The sequence below is a fragment of the Antennarius striatus genome, chromosome 8 (genome assembly GCF_040054535.1).
Source record: "Antennarius striatus isolate MH-2024 chromosome 8, ASM4005453v1, whole genome shotgun sequence".
In the NCBI taxonomy this organism is placed as follows: Eukaryota; Metazoa; Chordata; class Actinopteri; order Lophiiformes; family Antennariidae; genus Antennarius; species Antennarius striatus.
In genome coordinates, this window is record NC_090783.1 from 7606313 (window position 1) to 7627519 (window position 21207).

At 37.6% G+C, this 21207-nt stretch overlaps 1 protein-coding gene across 1 annotated transcript; it reads left to right on the forward strand.

The window, feature by feature from the left end:
• Positions 1–331: 331 nt before the first annotated feature.
• Positions 332–20041, forward strand: suclg1 (succinate-CoA ligase GDP/ADP-forming subunit alph). Its single transcript, XM_068322486.1, has 9 exons — positions 332–475; positions 1470–1570; positions 4218–4334; positions 4535–4747; positions 5278–5335; positions 5491–5574; positions 9606–9757; positions 14767–14955; positions 19312–20041. Exons 1-9 carry the CDS (start codon positions 442–444, stop codon positions 19336–19338), a joined length of 975 nt encoding a protein of 324 aa, XP_068178587.1. The 5' UTR covers positions 332–441; the 3' UTR covers positions 19339–20041.
• Positions 20042–21207: the final 1166 nt, after the last annotated feature.

The window sequence follows — 21207 nt, forward strand, 5'->3', positions numbered from 1 at the left end:
ATCTACTTGTGTGTTTTTTTGTAGCTATATGCTGTGTCAAAGGTTCATTTTCACTTTGTAAGTCTATTATTAGTTAAGCACCATCGAAGTGATAATTGCTGAAATGCCTGTCCTTGTTGTTGATGCGCCCTCCAGTGTCGAAAAGACTTGGCTTGCATTCTATATAAAACTACACTACCCAGAGGTCAATGCGAGTAGAAGCGTTCAACTATTTCGCCTGAAATAATTCCAGTTCTGTATCTTTCCTTTATATTATACTATCGCGGGAAAAATACTTAATCTGCTACAGACAAATTCAGATATAAGAATTTTCAATACGAATCTATTAAGTTTTTGAAGCTCATTTTGATTTAGGCTGTATATTTCATGAGGATATTTGTAGTCAACTATAATACGTGAGGCACGTCCTCTGGTTTTAGTGTCATTGGCGAATGACCGACGATGTCTCATAGCAGATTGTTTGCTAGGCTGCTTTGTAAGTATTTTAGTAAATACTTATCTAATGTGACAGTATAGTCTCTGAAACGAGGCATGGCCTTTTTCTCTATGTGGTGTAGTAACTCAACAGTAGCCTGGTTGGCAAATCAGCTTTTTTAAACTGACAGTTAGCTTTTGAACTCGTTAGCTTCTTTAGCTTTGCACCAGTTTGTTTTATTGTAACTCAATGACAGCTAGTCAGCGTTGTGCGTCACGTTCAACAGAAGTACTGTGTCAGCTTCATCCTCTACCGGTTACCCATCAAATATTAATGTACCACATTCCTTTCTAGCGCCTTTTTAGCTCGCTTAAAGTTGTTATAATGGAAAAGCTCATGTTTTATTCTGGCCAAGTGTTCAGTCAGTATCCTGCAGTCCGGGGCATGATAGAAATCTGAAGTCACAGTTCGATTCGACCAGACTGTGATTGGCATGGTCAAAGTTGCGATCTAATAGTTCAGAAGTTGTCGGTTTGTCAAAACATCGGTCTCAAGCAACTGAACTTTGTACCATTGCCACTGCTATTCTGCCTTAGACTTGAGTAATTTATAAAAAGACCAAAGTTCAAAGAAGTGAGAAAGCAGTCAGTAGCCTTACAACATGCTATTTGGTCAAAACACTACTGCTTGGCAAGTCTGAAGTTAGCCTTTGTTTATATCTTTCTATTGCAGAATTGAACCAGTTCTCATTTGTTAGATGGAATTTCTATTTGAATAAACGAAGGTATTTAACTTGAGGAAGACTGATACACTGAAGAGTTGCCTCAAGTTGAAGGTGTAGGTCTCAGTGTTCTTCTGCTTCATGAGGGTTAGGGTCTTCATTCATTTGCTAATGAAGACACTGTGTCTTTTTAAAAATTAATCTGCAAGTGTTGGGTCTTTTATTGTGAAGTAGTTTTTACATAATTTTATACTCAAGCCATACAGTAAATTGCATGGATTATTTTTTGTTGCACAAATTAATGTCTGTTTCTCTTGGTCTTGTTCAATTTAGTGCAGCAGAGTGGAGTCAGACACTGTTATACTGGAACTAGAAAAAACCTCTACATCAACAAAAACACAAAGGTCATTTGCCAAGGTTTCACAGGGAAGCAGGTTTGTACTAATGACTCATTACCATAAACAGTATTGCGTCACATTAGAATAGACCTCTGTAACCTTGTGTTTTAAATTTTTCAAATAAAAATCACCTGTAATAAAATTTTATCATTATATATAATTCAATTTTTGTTCTGAGAGAACCTTCACAAATGAAAGACATATTTTTATGAAACATGTGAAATGATATTTTTCTTATTTATAATGACTAAAGATCATTGTGAATGTCATATGAAGATCCAAATACCATTTAGATAATCACTGTACAATACGAAAATACAGAATTACTCGCTAAAATTAAGCTAACAATCTGTGTAAATTCTGCATACAACGCTTGTCCTTGAGTCGGTGGATACTGATGCAAATAAGTCACTGTATGTATGAAATTGTGAGTGTTTTTTCCCCTCCTTAACTGCTGTAAAGAGAAAAATTTTTAGGGGTAGATTTGGCAAATTTGGTTCTATGTGCACTTGAACATAGAATAAGATTTTACTGTTGACTAATATGAAGGATGTATGATTTCTTCTTGCTGATGTGTGTAGCAGCAATGTGGTTCATTTTCAGACAGTTTTAGAGACTTTGGTGCCAGTTGTAGAACAGTTTTATACTAAAAAATGCAGCTGTATTGTCAGGCTTGTGTTTGATGGAACATTACGTGCAAACGCCAAAGTAACAATACCAGTCTCCTTTGCATTTCAACATACTACAGCATATGCATATGCATTTATATGACTGTGGCTTGGGATTGCTTCAGAAACTTTGCTTTATAATTACAGAGCTTTTGTTTAAAACTGAAGAACAGTTTTGTGAACAGGTTCTTAGTCAGCTTGATGAGAGATTACATTCATTTAGCTTGGTTTAACAATTGCATTGAGTAACTGACAGCATGTTGTTGAGAGTCTGATTCCGATTTTCATAATGTTACAGTCCTTGAAACTTTTATGTGTGGTCAAAGGTCCCAGATTCCTTCTTCATGTTAGAGACCAAGACAATGCTTCCTACTTTAGCTGTGTCATTAGATAACATGTTTCAGGGATGTTTAGGGTCAAGCTTATTATTGTTACTTTTGCATGGACTTAACAGTTAAAGTCCTCTGTTTAGAGAGAATTTTTTAAAGGTGTGTTTCTCACTGATAATTTGTTCACTTCACATTAACTCTTAAGCAGGTGCTTATAGTTAAGGTTCAGGAAGTAGAGTTTAATTTTACTTTTTTCACATGACTACATTTCATCAGTAATAATATTTGTATGGCAGTTTTTTATTTCCTCCTGTTATTTTTAAATAGCATGAAAAACTTTTGATGATTCATTTTGAACCGTCAAGTCATGGAGAATAAAAATCTGGGCAATCGTGTTCAATAAGCCAGAAATGAGGACTTCAACAATTTATATACCCCTGCTCTGTCCTTATGCACATTTAATTTTTCACTCTCCACTTTCTCTTCAACATAATAAAAGGTTGTTAAATATAGTTCCAGTGAACACTCTAGGTAATTAGAAAGGGATGAGGAATGAAGCAAGGGCTATTGAGTGCACATAGTGGTGTCTTTTCGCCTTGATAAGCAAGTAATTTTTCAAATTTATTGTCTCAACACTTTCAATAATAATGCCTGGCAAAAATAGCAAAGTTAGCAAAGGTAAAGATGTATGTTACAATTTGGCATAATCTTTGTATAGATTTAGATTTCTCTCAATAAGCTGGTTACAAGTTTACACGAAGGTCATTCATTTTCCTTTGTAGTCATGACCCTCAACCAGTAAATCCAGAGAGTTTCTGCACTTTATAATAAACTGACTGCAGACTGATGGGATCTGTTCCAGCAAACGTCAGTTGACAGGAGTTTGATTCACATTTTCATGGAAAATACAACCAAGGATCACTCAGAGGATTTCACCTCCCCCATCCACTCCCTTTAGTGTTATTGCTTCTCTATCTTTGTTTTTCATTTCAAATGAAGCCTGGCAGTGGAATTTGTACCAAACAGAACGCTATGAACACCAAGTAATAACGTTAGATTCATGTGAGATCACCAACAGTATCCCTCGCTTTACTTGCACACATTAACATCTACATTGCCCTCTCTCTCTCTCTCTCTCTCTGAATCCCATAGATATGTGAGATATGTGTTAGCAACACATTAAACAACTCTAAACAAATTCTAACAAAATAATGCAAGCACATTATAAGTATTTTCTGAGTTACAAGACATGAGGTGAGCAAAACTCAAAATCGGAATGATGAAAACTCAGTTTGGTTTGGTGCAAAAAAAAATCGATGCCATGCATTTCAGGAATAAGTTACACTACGAAATAACATGTAAACAGTCTTTCTGAATAGATGTTCTTTCAGGCAGTGTTGGTGAATATAAAAGACTAACCGAGAGCTGCTTTTGATTTTTAAACTTCTGCTAATATTAAACATTAAGTTTTGCATCATTATTTATTTGAGACTGTGTCAAGATATTTTAGGAACCCAGACTCCATTTTGTATCCCTGCTTTTACAGCTCAGCAAAGGGGATTAATCCTGCATGGCAGCACATATTCTCCCTCCTCCCTGTCTGTAATCACGATGTATATTCTCCAGAAGTGGCTGTATTGTATTTCATGACAACATCATATTCATACTGATCACTTTTCTTTGTAGGGGACATTTCACAGCCAGCAATCTATTGACTATGGCTCCCAGTTAGTTGGAGGTGTGTCCCCTGGTAAGGGTGGTAAAACTCACCTTGGCCTGCCTGTCTTCAATTCAGTGAAGGAGGTATGTATGACCCTTTAAAGTCTGTGTTAAATTTACTGGGAAATGTGTGGCATGGATCTAAAAGATTTTCCGCTAATAACCCATTAAGGACTGTTGAAGGTTTTTCACATGATTTTCAACTGAACATTAGGTGGCACTATTTCATAACTGTAAAATCTCCTTTTGTAATACACAATCAATACCTTCATTTCTCACTTCAGGCAAAGGAGGGCACAGGGGCAGATGCCACGGTGATTTATGTACCTCCTCCATTTGCAGCATCGGCCATCATTGAGGCCATCGATGCAGAGATGCCTCTGGTGGTGTGCATCACTGAGGGCATCCCCCAGCAGGACATGGTGAGAGTCAAACATAAGCTCCTGCGCCAAAGCACCACCCGCCTAATAGGCCCCAACTGCCCAGGAGTTATCAATGTAAGTTCACGCACACTCTTTTTTTTCACACACATACACCCACATGCTCTAACAGACCATTTTGCTCTAGAGAGTGAGCTGAAAGTACAAACACCCTCTCAAGGTTCTAGGCGTAATCCATTTTTAAAGCAATGATTTTCTTTTTTTTTCCAGCGTTGAAAGCAAGACTGCTAAATACTGAAAGAACATTAAAAAGAATAGTGATTAGAATAAAGGTAGAATAATTATTAATATCAGTTGTAATAAAGCCATTTTTTGAGAAAGAAAATGAGTGCAGCAAGTAATGAATTGAGCGCTCTTTGCTATTTGCAGAGAACAAAGTTAAATCACTGTCTTCTATGGAGACAAACTTGCTTATATTTAAAAACATGTTAAACTGGAGGGCGAACATTTTGTTTAGTTGCATTCGTGTTTCAATGATGTCAGTCATGTCAAGTCCAAAATACAATCATATGGATACAAATTGTAATTATGTTTCTCTTCCTAAATGTCATTCAAATTTACTTATATTTTAATCTCATTTTTCTCAGCCTGGAGAATGTAAGATTGGGATCATGCCTGGTCACATTCACAAAAACGGACGAATTGGTGAGCTTCACTCATTAATCTATGAAATCAAACATTTTGTTAGGATTGCTAATCATTTGATTTACAAGGAATGCATTTACTTCTATTTATTTCAATTAAAGTAAATTGTATTTTAAAATGTATCACCCTTCCCTTTTTTTTTTTTTGCTTTAAAGGCATTGTGTCTCGATCAGGGACCCTCACATATGAAGCCGTGCACCAAACTACACAAGTCGGTTTAGGACAGTCTCTCTGTGTTGGTAAGTTCCAAACTGTTTCTTATGTTCCTTGTAATACTGTATTCGTGAGTCATCTGAATAAATCACTGAAGACCTTTATAATGACAGAAATAGAAGGTATAGCTTTGTCCAAGTTCAGAAGCCTCATCCCCTGAATGCACTGCCAAGCTGCGTGGAGTGTTGTTAAATGAGACCATTTAGTCTTTAGAGAATTTCACTAGCTTTCACTGTCCTTACTTGTCTTCCACATGCAATACTTGTTGCATAACAGCACTTAAAACTGAAGTTTATTTGTTGATGATTAGTCATAGTCAGTCATAATAAAGCTGTAATGTAATGGTTGTGATAAATACTACAGTCAGTTGTCACAAAAGCCCTAGTGGCAGTAGAAGTTGTAATAATAGTACCAGTAAGTAGAACCACAATTTGTTTTAATTAAAGCTATTGTAGAACTTGTATGCTAGGTTGGACAGTAAGGAGGGAGAGACTGATCTATACCGGTTGGCAAGACAGAGAGATAGAGATGGGAAGGTTAGCAGGTTAGAGTGATTAAGGATAGGGACGGGATTCTTTTGACAGGTGCCAGTAGTGTGATGGGAAGATGGAAAGAGTACTTTGAAGAGTTGATGAATGTGGAAAATGAGAGAGTTTGACTGGGTTTTTCAACAGGATCTTAGATAGTGAGAAGATGCCTGAGGAATGGAGAAGTGTGCTGGTGCCCATTTTGAAGAACAAGGGAGATGCGCAGAGTTGTGGCAACTACAGAGGAATAAAGCTGATGAGCCATACAATTAAGTTATGGGAAAGAGTAGTGGAAGCTAGACTAAGGGCAGAAGTGAACATTTGTGAGCAGCAGTATGGTTTCATGTCAAAAAAGAGTGCTACAGATGCAGTATTTGCTTTGAGGATGTTGATAGAGAAGTACAAAGAAGGCCAAATGGAGCTGCATGGTGTTTTTATAGATCTGGAGAAAGCTTATGACAGGGTGCCCAGAGAGGAACTGTGGTATTGTATGAGTCTAGAGTGGCAGAGAAGTATGTTAGAGCGGTGCAGGACTTGTATGAGGACTGTAAGACAGTGGTGAGGTGTGCTGTTGGTGTGACAGAAGAGTTCAAAGTGGAGGTGGGACTGCATCAGGGATCAGATCTGAGCCCCTTCTTGTTCGCTATGGTGATGGACAGGCTGACAGACGAGGTTAGACAGGAATCTCCATGGACTATGATGTTTGCAGATGACATTGTGATCTGCAGTGAGAGTAGGGAACAGGTGGAGGAGAAGCTGGAGAGGTGGAGGTTTGTCCTGGAAAGGAGAGGAATGAAGGTTAGCCGCAGTAAGACAGAGTACATGTGTGTGAATGAGAGGGACCCAAGTGGAAGAGTGAGGTTACAGGGAGAAGAGATCAAGAAGGTGGGGGATTTTAAGTACTTAGGGTCAACAGTCCAGAGCAATGGAGAGTGTGGAAAAGAGGTGAAGAAGTGTGTACAGGCAGGATGGAACGGGTGGAGGAAAATGTCAGGTGTGATGTGTGATAGAAGAGTTTCAGCTAAAATGAAAGGAAAGGTGTACAAAACTGTAGTGAGACCAGCGATGTTGTTTGGTCTAGAGACAGTGTCCCTGAGGAAAAGACAGGAGACACAGCTGGAGGTAGCAGAGATGAAGATGCTGAGGTTCTCTTTGGGAGTGACCAGGAAGGATAGGATCAGGAATGAGTACATCAGAGGGACAGCACATGTTAGAGGTTTTGGAGATGAAGTCAGAGAGGCCAGACTGAGATGGTTTGGACATGTCCAGAGGAGAGATAGTGAATATATTGGTAGAAGGATGCTGAGTTTTGAACTGCCAGGCAGGAGGCCCAGAGGAAGACCAAAGAGGAGGTTTATGGATGTAATGAGGGAGGACATGAAGGTAGTTGGTGTGAGAGAAGAGGATGCAAAGGACAGGGCTAGATGGAGGCAATTGATTCGCTGTGGTGACCCCTGAAGGGAAAAGCCGAAAGGAAAAGAAGAAGAAGTAGAACTGCAGGTGTCAATTTATGTACTTATTTATATTTCTCAATCCTATTACAAGAAATTTAGATGCCTCCCCTTACCTCTCAGCTGCTGAGGGGCGTCCATAATGCTGGTGCTAGCCACTATGGAAAGACAAATCTAAATATCACCACAACACAAATAAATCTTGTGATAGGAAGGGAAGCAGAAAAGAAGGCCATCTTTGAAGCAGTCTTTGAAATGGGACATCTTATGAGTTTCATTTGTTTTGAAGGATGTTCACCTTTATAAGACTTGCATAAAAACTCACATTATCATCTGACTGGACTGACTAGAAATAGGAATGTGATCTGAGTTCATCTTTCGATGAAACGCAGTGGTGTTTTCTGAGAATACCACTGGCACTTTGAGAATTCAGAAAGCACTTATCCAGTGATGATCATACCTGGAACTGTTCCTCTCATGGGATTGAGTAGAATGATCGAGTGGCTGATAGGAAAAATAGAAACTTTTCTTTGAACTGTATTTTTCTCCACAATTTCTGAGGAAAGTGCACTTCATTTCCAGCCTATGAACATGTGTTGTTTTTGATGTACCAAAATGTAAGAGTGAACTTCTGCAATATATCACTTCTTTGGAAAAAACAACAAGGTTTTATTGGAAAGACCTTGTTTTATAATGTAAGGCATGAATATATTTTAAGATGCTTTTCCATTAATAAATTATTGATTTGATAAAATCTCTTTAGCTTTCTCTTGTTTTTCATGTCTGTATGAGTGTCACGCATACACGAACATCTCAGATTACTAAGTGGAGAAGCGGAATATCCCTCTGTGTGCTTAAACTGATAGTACTTCACTTTTCTTCTGCACAATTTCTCTCTAATTTAGTGACTTCGCTTGTGAATTATCAACACAACCCAAAGCTATATTTTTCTATGAACCATTATTTCAAAGGTGGACTCCTCTAGCATGATTGTTTATTCATACCACCTATTTTAATTACGTCACTCATTTCTGATATGCTGTAACGATACCACCTGCAAAACCTGTAATATAATTCTGGAACTATTTTAGAAACTATTTTTCCCAACTTATGTGCAACCATAAACTCTTCATCAAAGGACTAGTTGGACATTCAAGTTATCTGAAAACAGCCTTACTTCATTATTACTTAGACATTTTAACTAAGCAATGTCCTCTAGTGAGACTTCATAAAACCAGTGCCACAACAGTATTAATTGTTATAGAGTCTATTAAAAGGGTTTATGGGTGTACGTCTGAGTTTGACCTGGAGCATGTACAAAATTGTATTTCAAACAATATTTAAAATAAGTTTGGTGGTTAATTATGCATCTGCTTATAATTTTGTTGGTTTTCCAAGTTTAGCTGATATGTAACTTTAGGTGGTATTTGTTTTATAGCAAGGAAATTATAAAGGAAAAAAAAATCTTGTAATGCGAGCCTTTAAAAATCACGGTCCTTCAGTTTGAATTGAAAATAAAATATAATTACCATGCGGAGGAAGTAAATATAAGATTCAAACAGTTGTATTAAGAAGCATTCAGACCTGTTTATGTGCTTCATAGTGCTACAAATGAAAATGAAAATGTAAAGAAATATTTTTACATGAATATGGAACGATTTGCGAAAACGGTTCATTGTGGTAGACTACGCTGAGCAATGACTGTGACTTAATCTACCTGTAATTATTGTTTACATAAAACATTAGATTAAAATATAGTTTAAAAACATAAATACGGCATCGGTTTCTACAAAATATCGTGGCCTGACATTATAATCCAAAAATGGTGTTCTTTGGAGGGCAGACTTAACAGAATTGACTTTAAAATGGATAACGATTATGACTTAGTACTGTTAATTATGACGTTAAAATCAGCATCAAGGATTAAAAAAGCTAAAAGTTCTCCTGCCAAAAGATCCATGCAGTGCTAAAATAACTTGAATGAAAAAATAAATCACACCATATTATAGCTTCTTGTTATTCTACCGACAGTAGTATGATCCTCAAATACTCACATCAGTTAATTTTGTGTTTTGCAAGGTATTGGCGGTGATCCGTTCAACGGGACAAACTTCATTGATTGTCTAGAGGTGTTCCTGCAAGATCCCAAGACGGATGGCATCATCCTTATTGGAGAAATCGGAGGGAATGCCGAAGAGAATGCAGCAGAGTACCTCAAACAAAACAACTCTGTAAGAAAATAACACACTGAACATCCATTATTTTACTCCACTCCATTCTTTTGATATTGCTGCTACCCCTCTGCGGATATGAGTGAGTGCATTAAAAAAAAAACATCACCCTTTTCCAAATTGGCTCTTTGTTATGCCTTCAAAAATCTATCAACGTTGAAAGTCTAGTAAAGTTTTACTTCTTTTTTGTCACAGCCTCAGGCTTTCACTCTAGGTTGTCTGTGTCAATTGTATAATACAAAGACTGACAGCAGGGATGAGGGGATGATTCACAGGGCATGTTCTAGAAATGTGCAGAGATGATGAGCAGTGACCCTTTTCTGATGCCCATATGTGATAAAGAGCAGCGGGTGAAGATTGGCTCATGTAGCCAAGTTGCTGAATAGCTGTAATTGACATTTTTAACTTCAGCAGGCTCCTACTTGGCATTTTACTCCTTGCAGATGGCTTTTAATCTTTCCATGAGGTTATGGACTAGCCAGCCAGTGGGGAAAAAGTAGCCAGCTGGGGTTATCTGAAGGCATGGAGAAGCATTTTGTCAAACATTTTAGCCCAGTTTTCCATTTAGCTCTGGGTGATTCTAATGCGGCTATTGAAACATACGTTGATTTTAGTTTTCTCATTTTTATGTGTTTGCAAATACAAACGTATATTTAATTATTTAAAGGACAATTTTTATTTGCGTTAGCCTAGACACTGTGTAAAGAACTATTAATGTTTAAAACGACACATATTCCCAACTGATAAGAGCTATTATAATTTAGAATCATTGCATCCAATGTATTGTTATTTTTTTATGTGTTCTGTTGGGTTTTAAATTCCATTTAGTCTTTGTATGACTTGGTGGTATTCATTATACAATAGCTTCCTTTTGGGTGGCATCTTTCCTTTTCTTTTCTCTATTGATATACTCCTTATCTACTGGTAGATAAAGGGGTATGATTAAATAGGCATGTGTATTTATTGAGATGTCTCAGTGGTAAAAAGCACAAATACAGGTAATCCATTTACAGGTAAGTTCTTTATTCTGTAAGCCCTTACACATCTGTGTGGTGTAGATGGAAATACTGTGGACATACATACAATGGACATATAGTATTGATGCTTATTTTTCCAGAATTATTGAAATTGAACAAACTCAAAAACTCGCACACACATTCCAGGATTTGGGAAAGAGATACAGGAAGATATTCACATGTCTTTGTTATAATATGTTGTTTTGAGGCAGAGGTTAGTGGTTGTTAAATGCACATATAATAAATTACAACTTGATGACCACAACTATGATATTGGAATGCAAGCTGAATGTGATAAAGTATCTGGCCGACTATAATGAGTTGTCAGCTGTTGGTTCGTGTATGGAAAACCCTGTGTTTTATTTTTTATTATTTATTTTTTTCCAGCTGTATATGTGTACAGGCTTATGATGTTGTTGAGCTGAGAAATGGACATGATTTACCCGCAGCTGCTGTAATGCATACAAATCTCCCAGTGGCATCTCAGGAAAATAACTTCTCTCACTCTAATAAAGTACACACACCCTCCAGCAACCTATCATCCAAGTGTTGACGGCAATGAACATTTTAAATGAAACGCATGCATGAAAAACCCCGGCAAAGCGTAGGAGTAAGCTGCAGATCTTCTGTCGAAAGTCATTTATGTTGCACATCAAACATAATATGATATATTTGAACCTTATGTTTAATACTAAAACAAATAAGTCTGGAAAGATTTTTAGTTTGGTTTTTTCCATGAAACAAAAGTAATTGTACTTGATTTCAATGTATTGGATATATATTTTAATTCACACCATCAGAAAATTAACCTAGAGCAGAGAGGATGTGTTTTTGATGTTCGTATAAATCATACAAAAGGAGCAACGGATTAGTTCAGTCAAAACAACAAAAAAATACTGGTGACAACCTGATATATTGTTTCTGCTGTGGTGTCATAACTCTTCTCATTTATCAAGAAGATTAATCCAACCGTTATATTTTTCTTATCACCAAGATCTGTTGTAAAAACTAGAATTTCAATATGTTGCCTGTAGTATGGATTTATAGGCATAAACTGGGAAAATAAATCAGTAAGCATGTTCATTACTTTGGCTCAGAGGAAACCTTTTTCTGCATTTAGAGAATAAATGTGAGTGGGGTTTATTGTTCCCTGCCCTCCAGAGCAGATCTTGTATATTGTTTTACAGTGAACAGAGACAACACATTCATTGTATATTTCCAAGACATAAAACTAGTCCAGTTTTAGTCTTGTTTTCTACAATATGAAACGTATCCCTTTAAGCACAGACACAAGCAGATTTAATATTATGTAACTATGGATAAGGCTTTTACGTTTTCAGGGAAGTACCGTACTTTGTGTCAAGGGAGTTCAGGTACATGCAATCATGGCTGCTTGCTTCTCTTATAATTGTCAATCCAGGTATAGACATTTGCTTATTTCATTGAAATAAGTGATTAGAGTATTTAAAGCCTTTTTAAAAGTTTTACTTAACTAATTTGCATCATAAAGACCGTGTAGATGGGGTTTGATTAGACTTTATTGACAGTTGACTGAGAACAAACCGATCAACTAGCTGATTCCAGACCTCTAATTAACCACCCACATTTCAGATTTGTTTTAAGCTGTCAACATCATGACATTCCTTCAAAATAAGAAAAGAAAATCCAATGAAAATACAGGAAAGCATTTCTACAAGAAAACACATTGGTTCAAAGGATAAATCATTTACCAGGCGATTGGTATTGACAACACACACTAACATCTCAAAAAGAATTAAGATAACATGAGGATAGGAGTATATCATGGCACCATTTTACATCAGGCCCTGGCCACTTCAGGCCCATGAGCCCATGAGAAGAGCTCAGCCACCACAACAATAAACTAAATCAGCATCTTAAAACTTTGTTTTTTGTATGATGCCATTACTCATAGCCTGATATTGATTAAAAAAAAATTGTTACACTGGACACCAGTGTCAGTGTTCTGACTCATTTGAGTCCAGTAGTATTAAATATACCAAAGTTTTATATGAGAAAAACAGGATATTATCGGTTGGAAGCTTTCATTTCTGTATTTATCTGTGTTAGAGCTGATTTACAGCCGACTGTTTATCTAGTGATGCCTTAATTCTGTGTAAAGAAAACAACCTCATGGTTTCAACTTCCTGCTGCTGTCAGATTTTATGATGCAGAGCATATTTCAAGGTTCAGTCTTCATCAGCGTCTGCTAACATAATGTGGTCTTAAAAGTCACCTGTATCAAAGAGCTGCCTATCATCACCCGAGTTTCTGAAGTCAGAAATAGGCTTAACGCAGAATAACCATATTACAATGTGCTTCATGCATATAAAGTAGGGTGGGGTATTTGGTGCCTAAGCTCCCGTAGAGATTTACTGATTTCTTTTTTTTTAAATTTTCCTATTTCAGGCAAGTCTGTCTCCACTAAGCTAAGCTAAACCCCTTGTAAGTCTGTGGAAACAACACTGACGACAACTGCAGGCTGTAGTTTAGAGGGAGACCAAGGGTAGGGAGGTGTTGGTGAGCTCTATGTGTATATGTACACAACAGATTTATTCATGCTTACCTGTTATGTTTGCTGGGGCGTTAAAGTGTCTCAGTTTGGCTTTTTAAGCTCGTGAAATCATTTCCTCCTCATGTAGCCTGCTGCTTTGTGTTCATGAAACAAAACACTGCTGTCAGGTTGGCACAGACAGAGCGGCTACGTTATTAGTCTCCCAATTAAGGTAATATATCGGAATTGGAAACAGTTGAAGCTAAAAGATTGATGAGGTGAATGATTGTACGACTCTTCTCCCTGTATGAAATACAAGTACTTAGTATCCAGAGAGGCAGGGATTAATAGAGTAATTAAACCACTTTCGTATGAGGTAGATTTAAGACTCGGTTCACAAGAGGGTGGTTTGTTTGTTCAAGATGTGATTTGACTTCTGAATAATGAGCGAGGTTTTGTTGCTAATTGGTTTTGTACTTAAATTTTTCAAAGCACAGAACAGATGCTTGCAACATGTTTAGAGCACTTAAAAGTGATAGTCCATCTCCATTTCCTTGCTAACTGTTTAAGTGTTTATTTCTCATTAGCGGCGCATTACTAGCCAAAGTCGTCATTTACCTAGCTGATATATGTACCGCTAGTTGTTTGTTGTGATTTGTTATCATTCTTTTCTTCTTTTTTTCAATCTTCCATTTTATTACATATGGTGTCAGGTCTCAATTTATGAAATGCAGATGAAATGGGAGTAGGAGTGGTAACCTTTGAAGGATCTGGCTGGATTTGATTTGCCAGATGAGCCTTAGTCTTCTGTTGAAAGGTGTGTGTGTGTGTGTGTGTGTGTGTGTGTGTGTGTGGGTGTGGGTGTGTGTGTGTATCTACAATTATGTTGGTCTCCTTAAGTGTGAAACATGAGCTGGACTTGTGCACACAGTGGCTATGATGTTGTTGCTGTAGATGAATTATTAGCTCTGTTCACCTTGGAAATGATCTGAACTGTTGAATGTAACATCCATCAGTGAGCAAGGAGCTTAGACAGACACTGAGCTAATCAGTGCCTGCATGACTAATTACCGTCTCAGAAATGAGATAATATAAAATGGCAGGAGTCTGAGCCCCCTATCTGGTCATGCACCAACCCATGCAATTAAATGGCTTGATTGACCCTTTGTTTTAATATTGCAGACTGAGATGGAGATGGCTGGTTAGACAAGCCTGTTACCATGGGGGTTCTGTAATGGGAGGACATGGGATGTTAAATTTCTAATGAATGAATAAAATGCAGGTGCTAAAAACTAATTCTTTTATTTCAATTACCCCTCAATGTTTTGCTCTCTTCTTTCCTACGTTTTATCCACTTTGTCTAGTTGCTGTCTGTACCCTCATCCTCCATCTTCCCTTGAGCTTCTTCTTCTTCCTTTTCTGTTCATGTTTACTTTATGTTTTCACTGATGCTGGTTTGCCTCTCCCTCTCCTACATCAAGGGTGCTAATTCAAAGCCAGTGGTGTCCTTCATTGCGGGGCTAACTGCTCCACCCGGCAGGAGGATGGGCCACGCTGGTGCCATCATCGCTGGAGGGAAGGGCGGAGCCAAAGAGAAGATTGCAGCCCTCCAGTCAGCTGGAGTTGTTGTCAGCATGTCCCCTGCCCAGCTTGGCAGCACTATTTTCAAGGTGAGTTCTTTGTTCCAACAATATCATTGTATGACCTTTATGTGAGGCTGTTCTGCCTTATGATGGCGTCTCCTTTTAATACTTGAATCAAGCTTTGATTTGTACATAAACATACCGTCACTAAACAATTTTACTAAACGCTTTTATTTGAAACTTTGCTTGCACTCAAGATGTTCTTGTACTAATGATCATAATAATGAGATGTGTCTCATTTGGGTAAGCAAGAGGAAAACAATAATAAATAACAAATTTTTTATTTAATTTAGTAATGATTGCATTTTCTCTGTTACGTGGATATTTTATTTATTTCATCTGGACTTCCATTTATGTTAGAGTCGTCACTTCTAATGGAGAAGTTCAGGTATTTAAACTTTTCTGGTGGCACTGGCACATTGATGGTCACATGATCACATGTTAACAGCTGATTTTAAAGCACTCTTATGGGATTGTTGACATTCCCCAGACAATGCTTCAGTCACAATTAGAACATATTCCCAACTATTTTATGCTTAAATGTATCCCTTCTTGTGGCCTATCCAGATATATCATCTATTTCTGACGGGTTTTTTTTTTCTTATCTTGGTCTTCATCTCGGTTTGAAAATGCCAAATAAAAAAAAAAAGGTGTTGTTTGGAAATGTACAATTATTAAGGATGCCCGTGTCTTGATTAGAGAGAACTGTTGTTAAAGACTGCTGAAAAACAGTTACCAGCAAATAAACTAAAGAAATAGAGGTCAGATTCTCATTAAATGAAAGAATAAGCAGACTTGCAGCCTTACTAAGGAGATGCGGCAAGATAATCTCATTGTAAAATAGGAATACTATAATGCTACTTCTCTTTTAGCTTCACAACTAAATATCTTATGATGCTGGTGACTTGGATCACCATCTGTCATCTCTGAGCAGTTCAAAGGCATTCTGGAATTGGAAATAACTGGAACACACGTTAACACTGAAATTAAAATATAGTGTAGAGGAGAGCATTAGAGGAGGGTAGAAAGTAATAAACACTTGTTGACAGTGGCTGAGTTTGCACAGTTGCCCTTTGATGTGAATTCATCTCTAGGAAAGCACTGTTAACAAGATGCATAAAAAATGAGCACATGTATTACACCCATTTACCATCTTTCATGTGTTTCCATTAACACTGCTGGCACAACTGCACAAGAATATAGATTTACGTACCCTTCTCCTACCCCAAAGTTTAATTCATAATCATTGCGTGCCGTGATGAAACACGTGCAACATGGTTGCTCATTTTGTGGGACTTGTTTCCATCCATCTCTGTTAATGCCACTGACGGCCATAATCAAATTCATAAATATAAGTAGGGAGCAGACATTATGCTCTGGGGATGGGAAGAAGCTTTGACATCCCCAAGCTCAGCTACTCTGGGATGTTCAGAGCATCTCTGCTGTCACTGACCCACATGAGCCTCGAAACAAGTGATGAAAACCTGCGTCTGCAAAAAAGTCAGTACGTGTGTCATCATATTTAATTTGAAATTCATAAATTATACATGAAGGCACAGTTGGATGATTTCTGGTGGAAACATAATAAGCTAAGATAATGACCTCCCTGTCCAGACTGCACATTCATTAATTTCATCATGTTCCAAATGGCTGTTCTGTTTTGTTTTTCTTTCTTTTTTTCATTTCTAACAATAACCATAAAATTGCAAGTATATATACCATCAAGTGTATGTAAAGGTTTGTACATTGTGGAGTCTGTTCTAATTGTTTTAACACCAGTTATGAACTTAATTGAATAGAACACTGCTGATGACCCTTTTGTCCTCAGAGTTAAACTATCCATCATTATAATACAGGCACTCTTAATTTAGTTTTAAATGATGCAGCATGAAAACTTACAAGGATTCATGGTTATTTGTCATGTTGTCCTTGTGTAACAGCAACAACAAGTGTTTGAATATGAAAGCAGATGATTAAATTCAGAATAAAATGAGAACGGTAGAGCAGTTCACACAGCTCCTTGGTTACATATGCTCTTCTACGTCCAGGAAACAATTCTGTAACTTGTTGTGTTTGGATTATGTAAATGGCTGCCATAAAAATTTACGTATAGAACGCATTGTTCATCAACTTTGACTGCATTTGATCATCAAGCGTCATCGATGTAAAGACAGAGGCCACCCCCCTCATGCTGCTGGGATCCGATTGGCTCTGAATATGGCTCAACCTGTGCAACAGCTTGATCTGGGATGTTGTTATGGAGACAGATCTCTGTAGAAATGTGGGCACAACTGTCTCTGCTTTTCCATGGATTGGCCAGCTTGAGTCGTTTTTCATCCATTTCATTTTCCTGCGACCGGACATTAGCCAGGAGCAGCTGGGCAAGTATTGCTCCCATCCTGGATCTCCCTCCTCTCCTCCTGGGGCAGTCAGGCTGGTCTGGTTGAATGGTTCGGCAGTGATGGTACCAAAAAATCTGTTGCTTTCATTCCAGACTCCATGCTTCCTTCTCCGATGGCTGAGTTCATTTCTCTCTTAGGTAGTATGTATTACAGCAATGAAGCAAATAATTAAAGAATATAATATGAAAGGCTACTAGTCCTTGCATCTGCATCCATTTCATATTTCATGACAGTAATAAAATAAATCTGCCTGAGTGATTTATTTATTTATTATTCAAATTTAGTTATTGTGAGTTTCACCCTCCCACAAATCCACAATCTGTCCATTCCTGGACCCAGAAATTCATGGGAGTGGCTGGATCATATCTGAACAGAAGCTAACTCTCCACAAGGTCATAAAATCCGATTCAAATGTTCCTGGTTCATTGTTGAATGTTCATGTTCATGATATCTTTTTGTCAAAAAAAAAAAAATCCTGAAACTGTTTGACCTCACGCTGGAGTCGAGAAGAATATGTTGCTCAAAACATATCTTAGGGAATATGATTAAAGGGCTTTTAACAATTAAACATAACACACATTACTTTAAAACTAAATTAAATATGCAGTTTGTGCACTGATATCCCGAGGATTTTTCAGTGCCATTGGTGCAAGGACAATATATAGGAAATGCCTGATGCTTATCAGAGAAGAGCTAAATTATTTTGCATGGTAGATTAATTGTAACCTCATCTTGCTTACAGAGTATCTGTAATTCAAACAGCAGATAGATTATCATCTTCCTCTAAATATTCACAGTGAAACCTGCACGCATGTGTATGTAGATGTGTTTTTCACCTGCAGTTATTCGTTGTGTAATTCAAAACTTCAGGGCAACACGCACACATACTGACATTTGCAGTTTACACCTCATACAGCTGACCCCAGGTGTGTCAAACCTGTTGTCATTGCCAGCAGGTAATATCATTTTCTTTCAAATCATGTTTTTCGCGCGCCGTTCCCCTTTTCAATTGTGATATTTTCCCTCGTTCTTTTAAGTGGCAATCTCTACTTTCCCCATTGTACTCTCTCTTTTGCTCACGATGTGTCACATATGTGTCACACAAAAATCTTAGTTTTTCTTCCTTTTGAAAAACAACGCTGCTTATATCTTCTGAGACCTTACTTCTACCCTAAAGTTACAGGCTGTCACATCTGTCTGTCCTTTTGCTTTGTAACACGTCTGGGGTTTTTTTTTTTCTTGCTGATAGCTTTGCCTAAAATACTGAGACTTTAACTTTGCCTATTCCATTAATTTTTAAAGGAAAACTCTAGAGCACAAGACCCCAACAGCCCAAGCTACCACTCCATCCAAATGTCCTTTTCATTTTTGGATTTCAGACTTGCCACCCAAGTGCAGGCATTTTCTCCTCAAGGTGGCAGTAGATCTTCAGGCATACACATGCTACAATGAAATGGACCATATGCATAAGTACTTGTCTTTTCTGGAGACCTGGTAATTGACATTTGCATCAAGTTACTCCCCCCGGAGTAGACAATTCTCAAAATGACATTCGATCAACCCACGTTTGCTTGTTGTTGTTTTTTTTTGTTTCTTTCAAAATTGAATATGTAAACAGGCACATCCTTTTTAATGGCTATCATAATGCTTTCTCATTTGTAGTCACAAAATGCAAATGTAGCCTCATATAAACCCGTATTTTTTTTTCTGCAGATGCGTAGCCTCTATCAATCACATGATGTGAGCTGTTTTAATGTTGACAACTGGAACTTAGTGACATGTACAGCGCTACATGATTTGCACTCTCCAGGAAAAACAACAGCCACTCAAAAGCTCCAGCTGCCTCTGTTTCCCTGCGTCAACAGCAGATCTGGTGCTCAGGATCAAAACAGAGCCGTGTGAATTCTGCATGAATAAATAATTTCCTTCTGTCTATCTCACTTCATTTCATGTTGCGCTTTCTCTTTTTTTGTCTCTGTAGGAGTTTGAGAAGAGGAAAATGTTGTAAATTGTGCGAGAAGACATCCCAACCTTTTACCCCTTGCCTCGAAATTGAGATGAACAACCTGATCCTGGAGGTGGATTTGTCCTAACAATAAACCGTGATTATATCAACCAGAAAGCTTACATGCAGTTTTTATATTGTAATTTCTGCCATGAACTTTTACCTTGCACGTCTCACAAGAAAAACATTGTGTCTGAATGATATCCTAAATAGATGTTTCATCCTCCTCCGCACAATGTCCACAGCTGAAAGCAGAATGTCATGGTAACTTTTGTGGTCTATTTCATTGTTAGTCCTCTGCTGACATATGTATTCAAACATTTCTCTGGCTGTCCACCTGAAAAAGAAATTAGTTCTCATAATTTTCTTGCTGTGTTATTTCCATATTTCTACTTGCATTCATCAAATGCATGGTTTCAACTCTAGGTTCCTGCCTTTGTGAAATAGAAGGGGTGTAAACTTTGATGACATCCGAACACAATGAGGATACAGAAGTTGGCATATTTTAAATAAGCTATAAGCTGCTCCACAGAAGAGAAACTGTTTGCAGTTATAAGACAGAAAGACAAACTTTAAACCTATTGAGCCTTGAGCTTTCTAACTCATGTTGCTTTAATTCCTTATTGAATGAAATGCTTAAATGGAGTAAAGAGCAAAACACTCAAATGCACAATAAATAAACATAAGCTTGGGAAACTGACCCCTAGCATCTTCCTTTTTAGCTTTCCATCCACAGAAGTTCAAAAGCCAGTGTTTTGTTAAGGAATATGAGTGATTTTGTCCATCACACTGTCATATTCCACTATACAGTATTCGCATTCTCAAATGTGATGATTCTTTTTCACATTGTGATAGGAAACTAAGTAGCTTCAATCTTAAACTTGTACCCTGGGAAATTGTTACAAACCTTTTTCAGAATAATATTCAAAGTATTGGCCAATAGTAAAAGTTTGTCAGGGTGTAACTACTGAGATTAGCATTTTAAAATGTCCAATAAATCCACAGCTAAGCCCCCCCCGCCTCCCCAAAAAAAGGCCTCTCAGCACAGTTGACCTTTCAGATAAGGTATGGGTCTTCAAAACTCACTTTCAATATAACATGTAGAGGACAAAAAGAAAAACTGATGAGAGCTTATTGGTGATATCTCAGGCTGGAGTCAGTGAGAAAAGTCAGTTTCAAGTTGACCTTTAATATAGAACAAACCTTGCCAAAGATATATTTCACTAGTGTGTGCACACAGACAGGTGAGATTTGACTGAGTGGGGGCAAATGAAAAGTGAAGATAAGGTTACAATAACTTGTGCTCCTCCTGAATCTTTTTTTAAATAGACCCACACGGGGGGAAAAATGTGTAATGAAGCATATAATGGCCTACACTGGATGGCTCCACAGCATTTTCTTATCTGCTCCACAGCAGTCAGCCAAGGCAGATTATTTTGTGTCAACATTGTTAACAATTACTTTCTAATCTGAATTAGCAAATTAACATATTGACTGACAGTGGAACAGAAAGCTTACTTGTTTAGAGAGCCAGTAGATCCTTCTTACACAACTGCCCAAGATGTATTTGCTTTGGTTTGACTCCTATACAAGATGTAGTGGAGAAAGATGTAAACTTGATTTCCTATTGGTGCTTAGCTGCTGGGTTGTTTTTGTCTTCATACAATATGAGCTTGTAATTAACTGTACAAACTGCGTAAGGCTTAATGTCTTCAAACCTGTCTAGGAAAAATTAAGGACAAATAGTTCATTTGGATTGTTAAATGAATTTTGTGTGCACCACTAAATATACAGTGCCTTGCGAAAGTATTGGCCCCCCAAAAACTTGTTGACATTTTGCCATATGTCAGGTTTCAAACTTAAAGATAACAA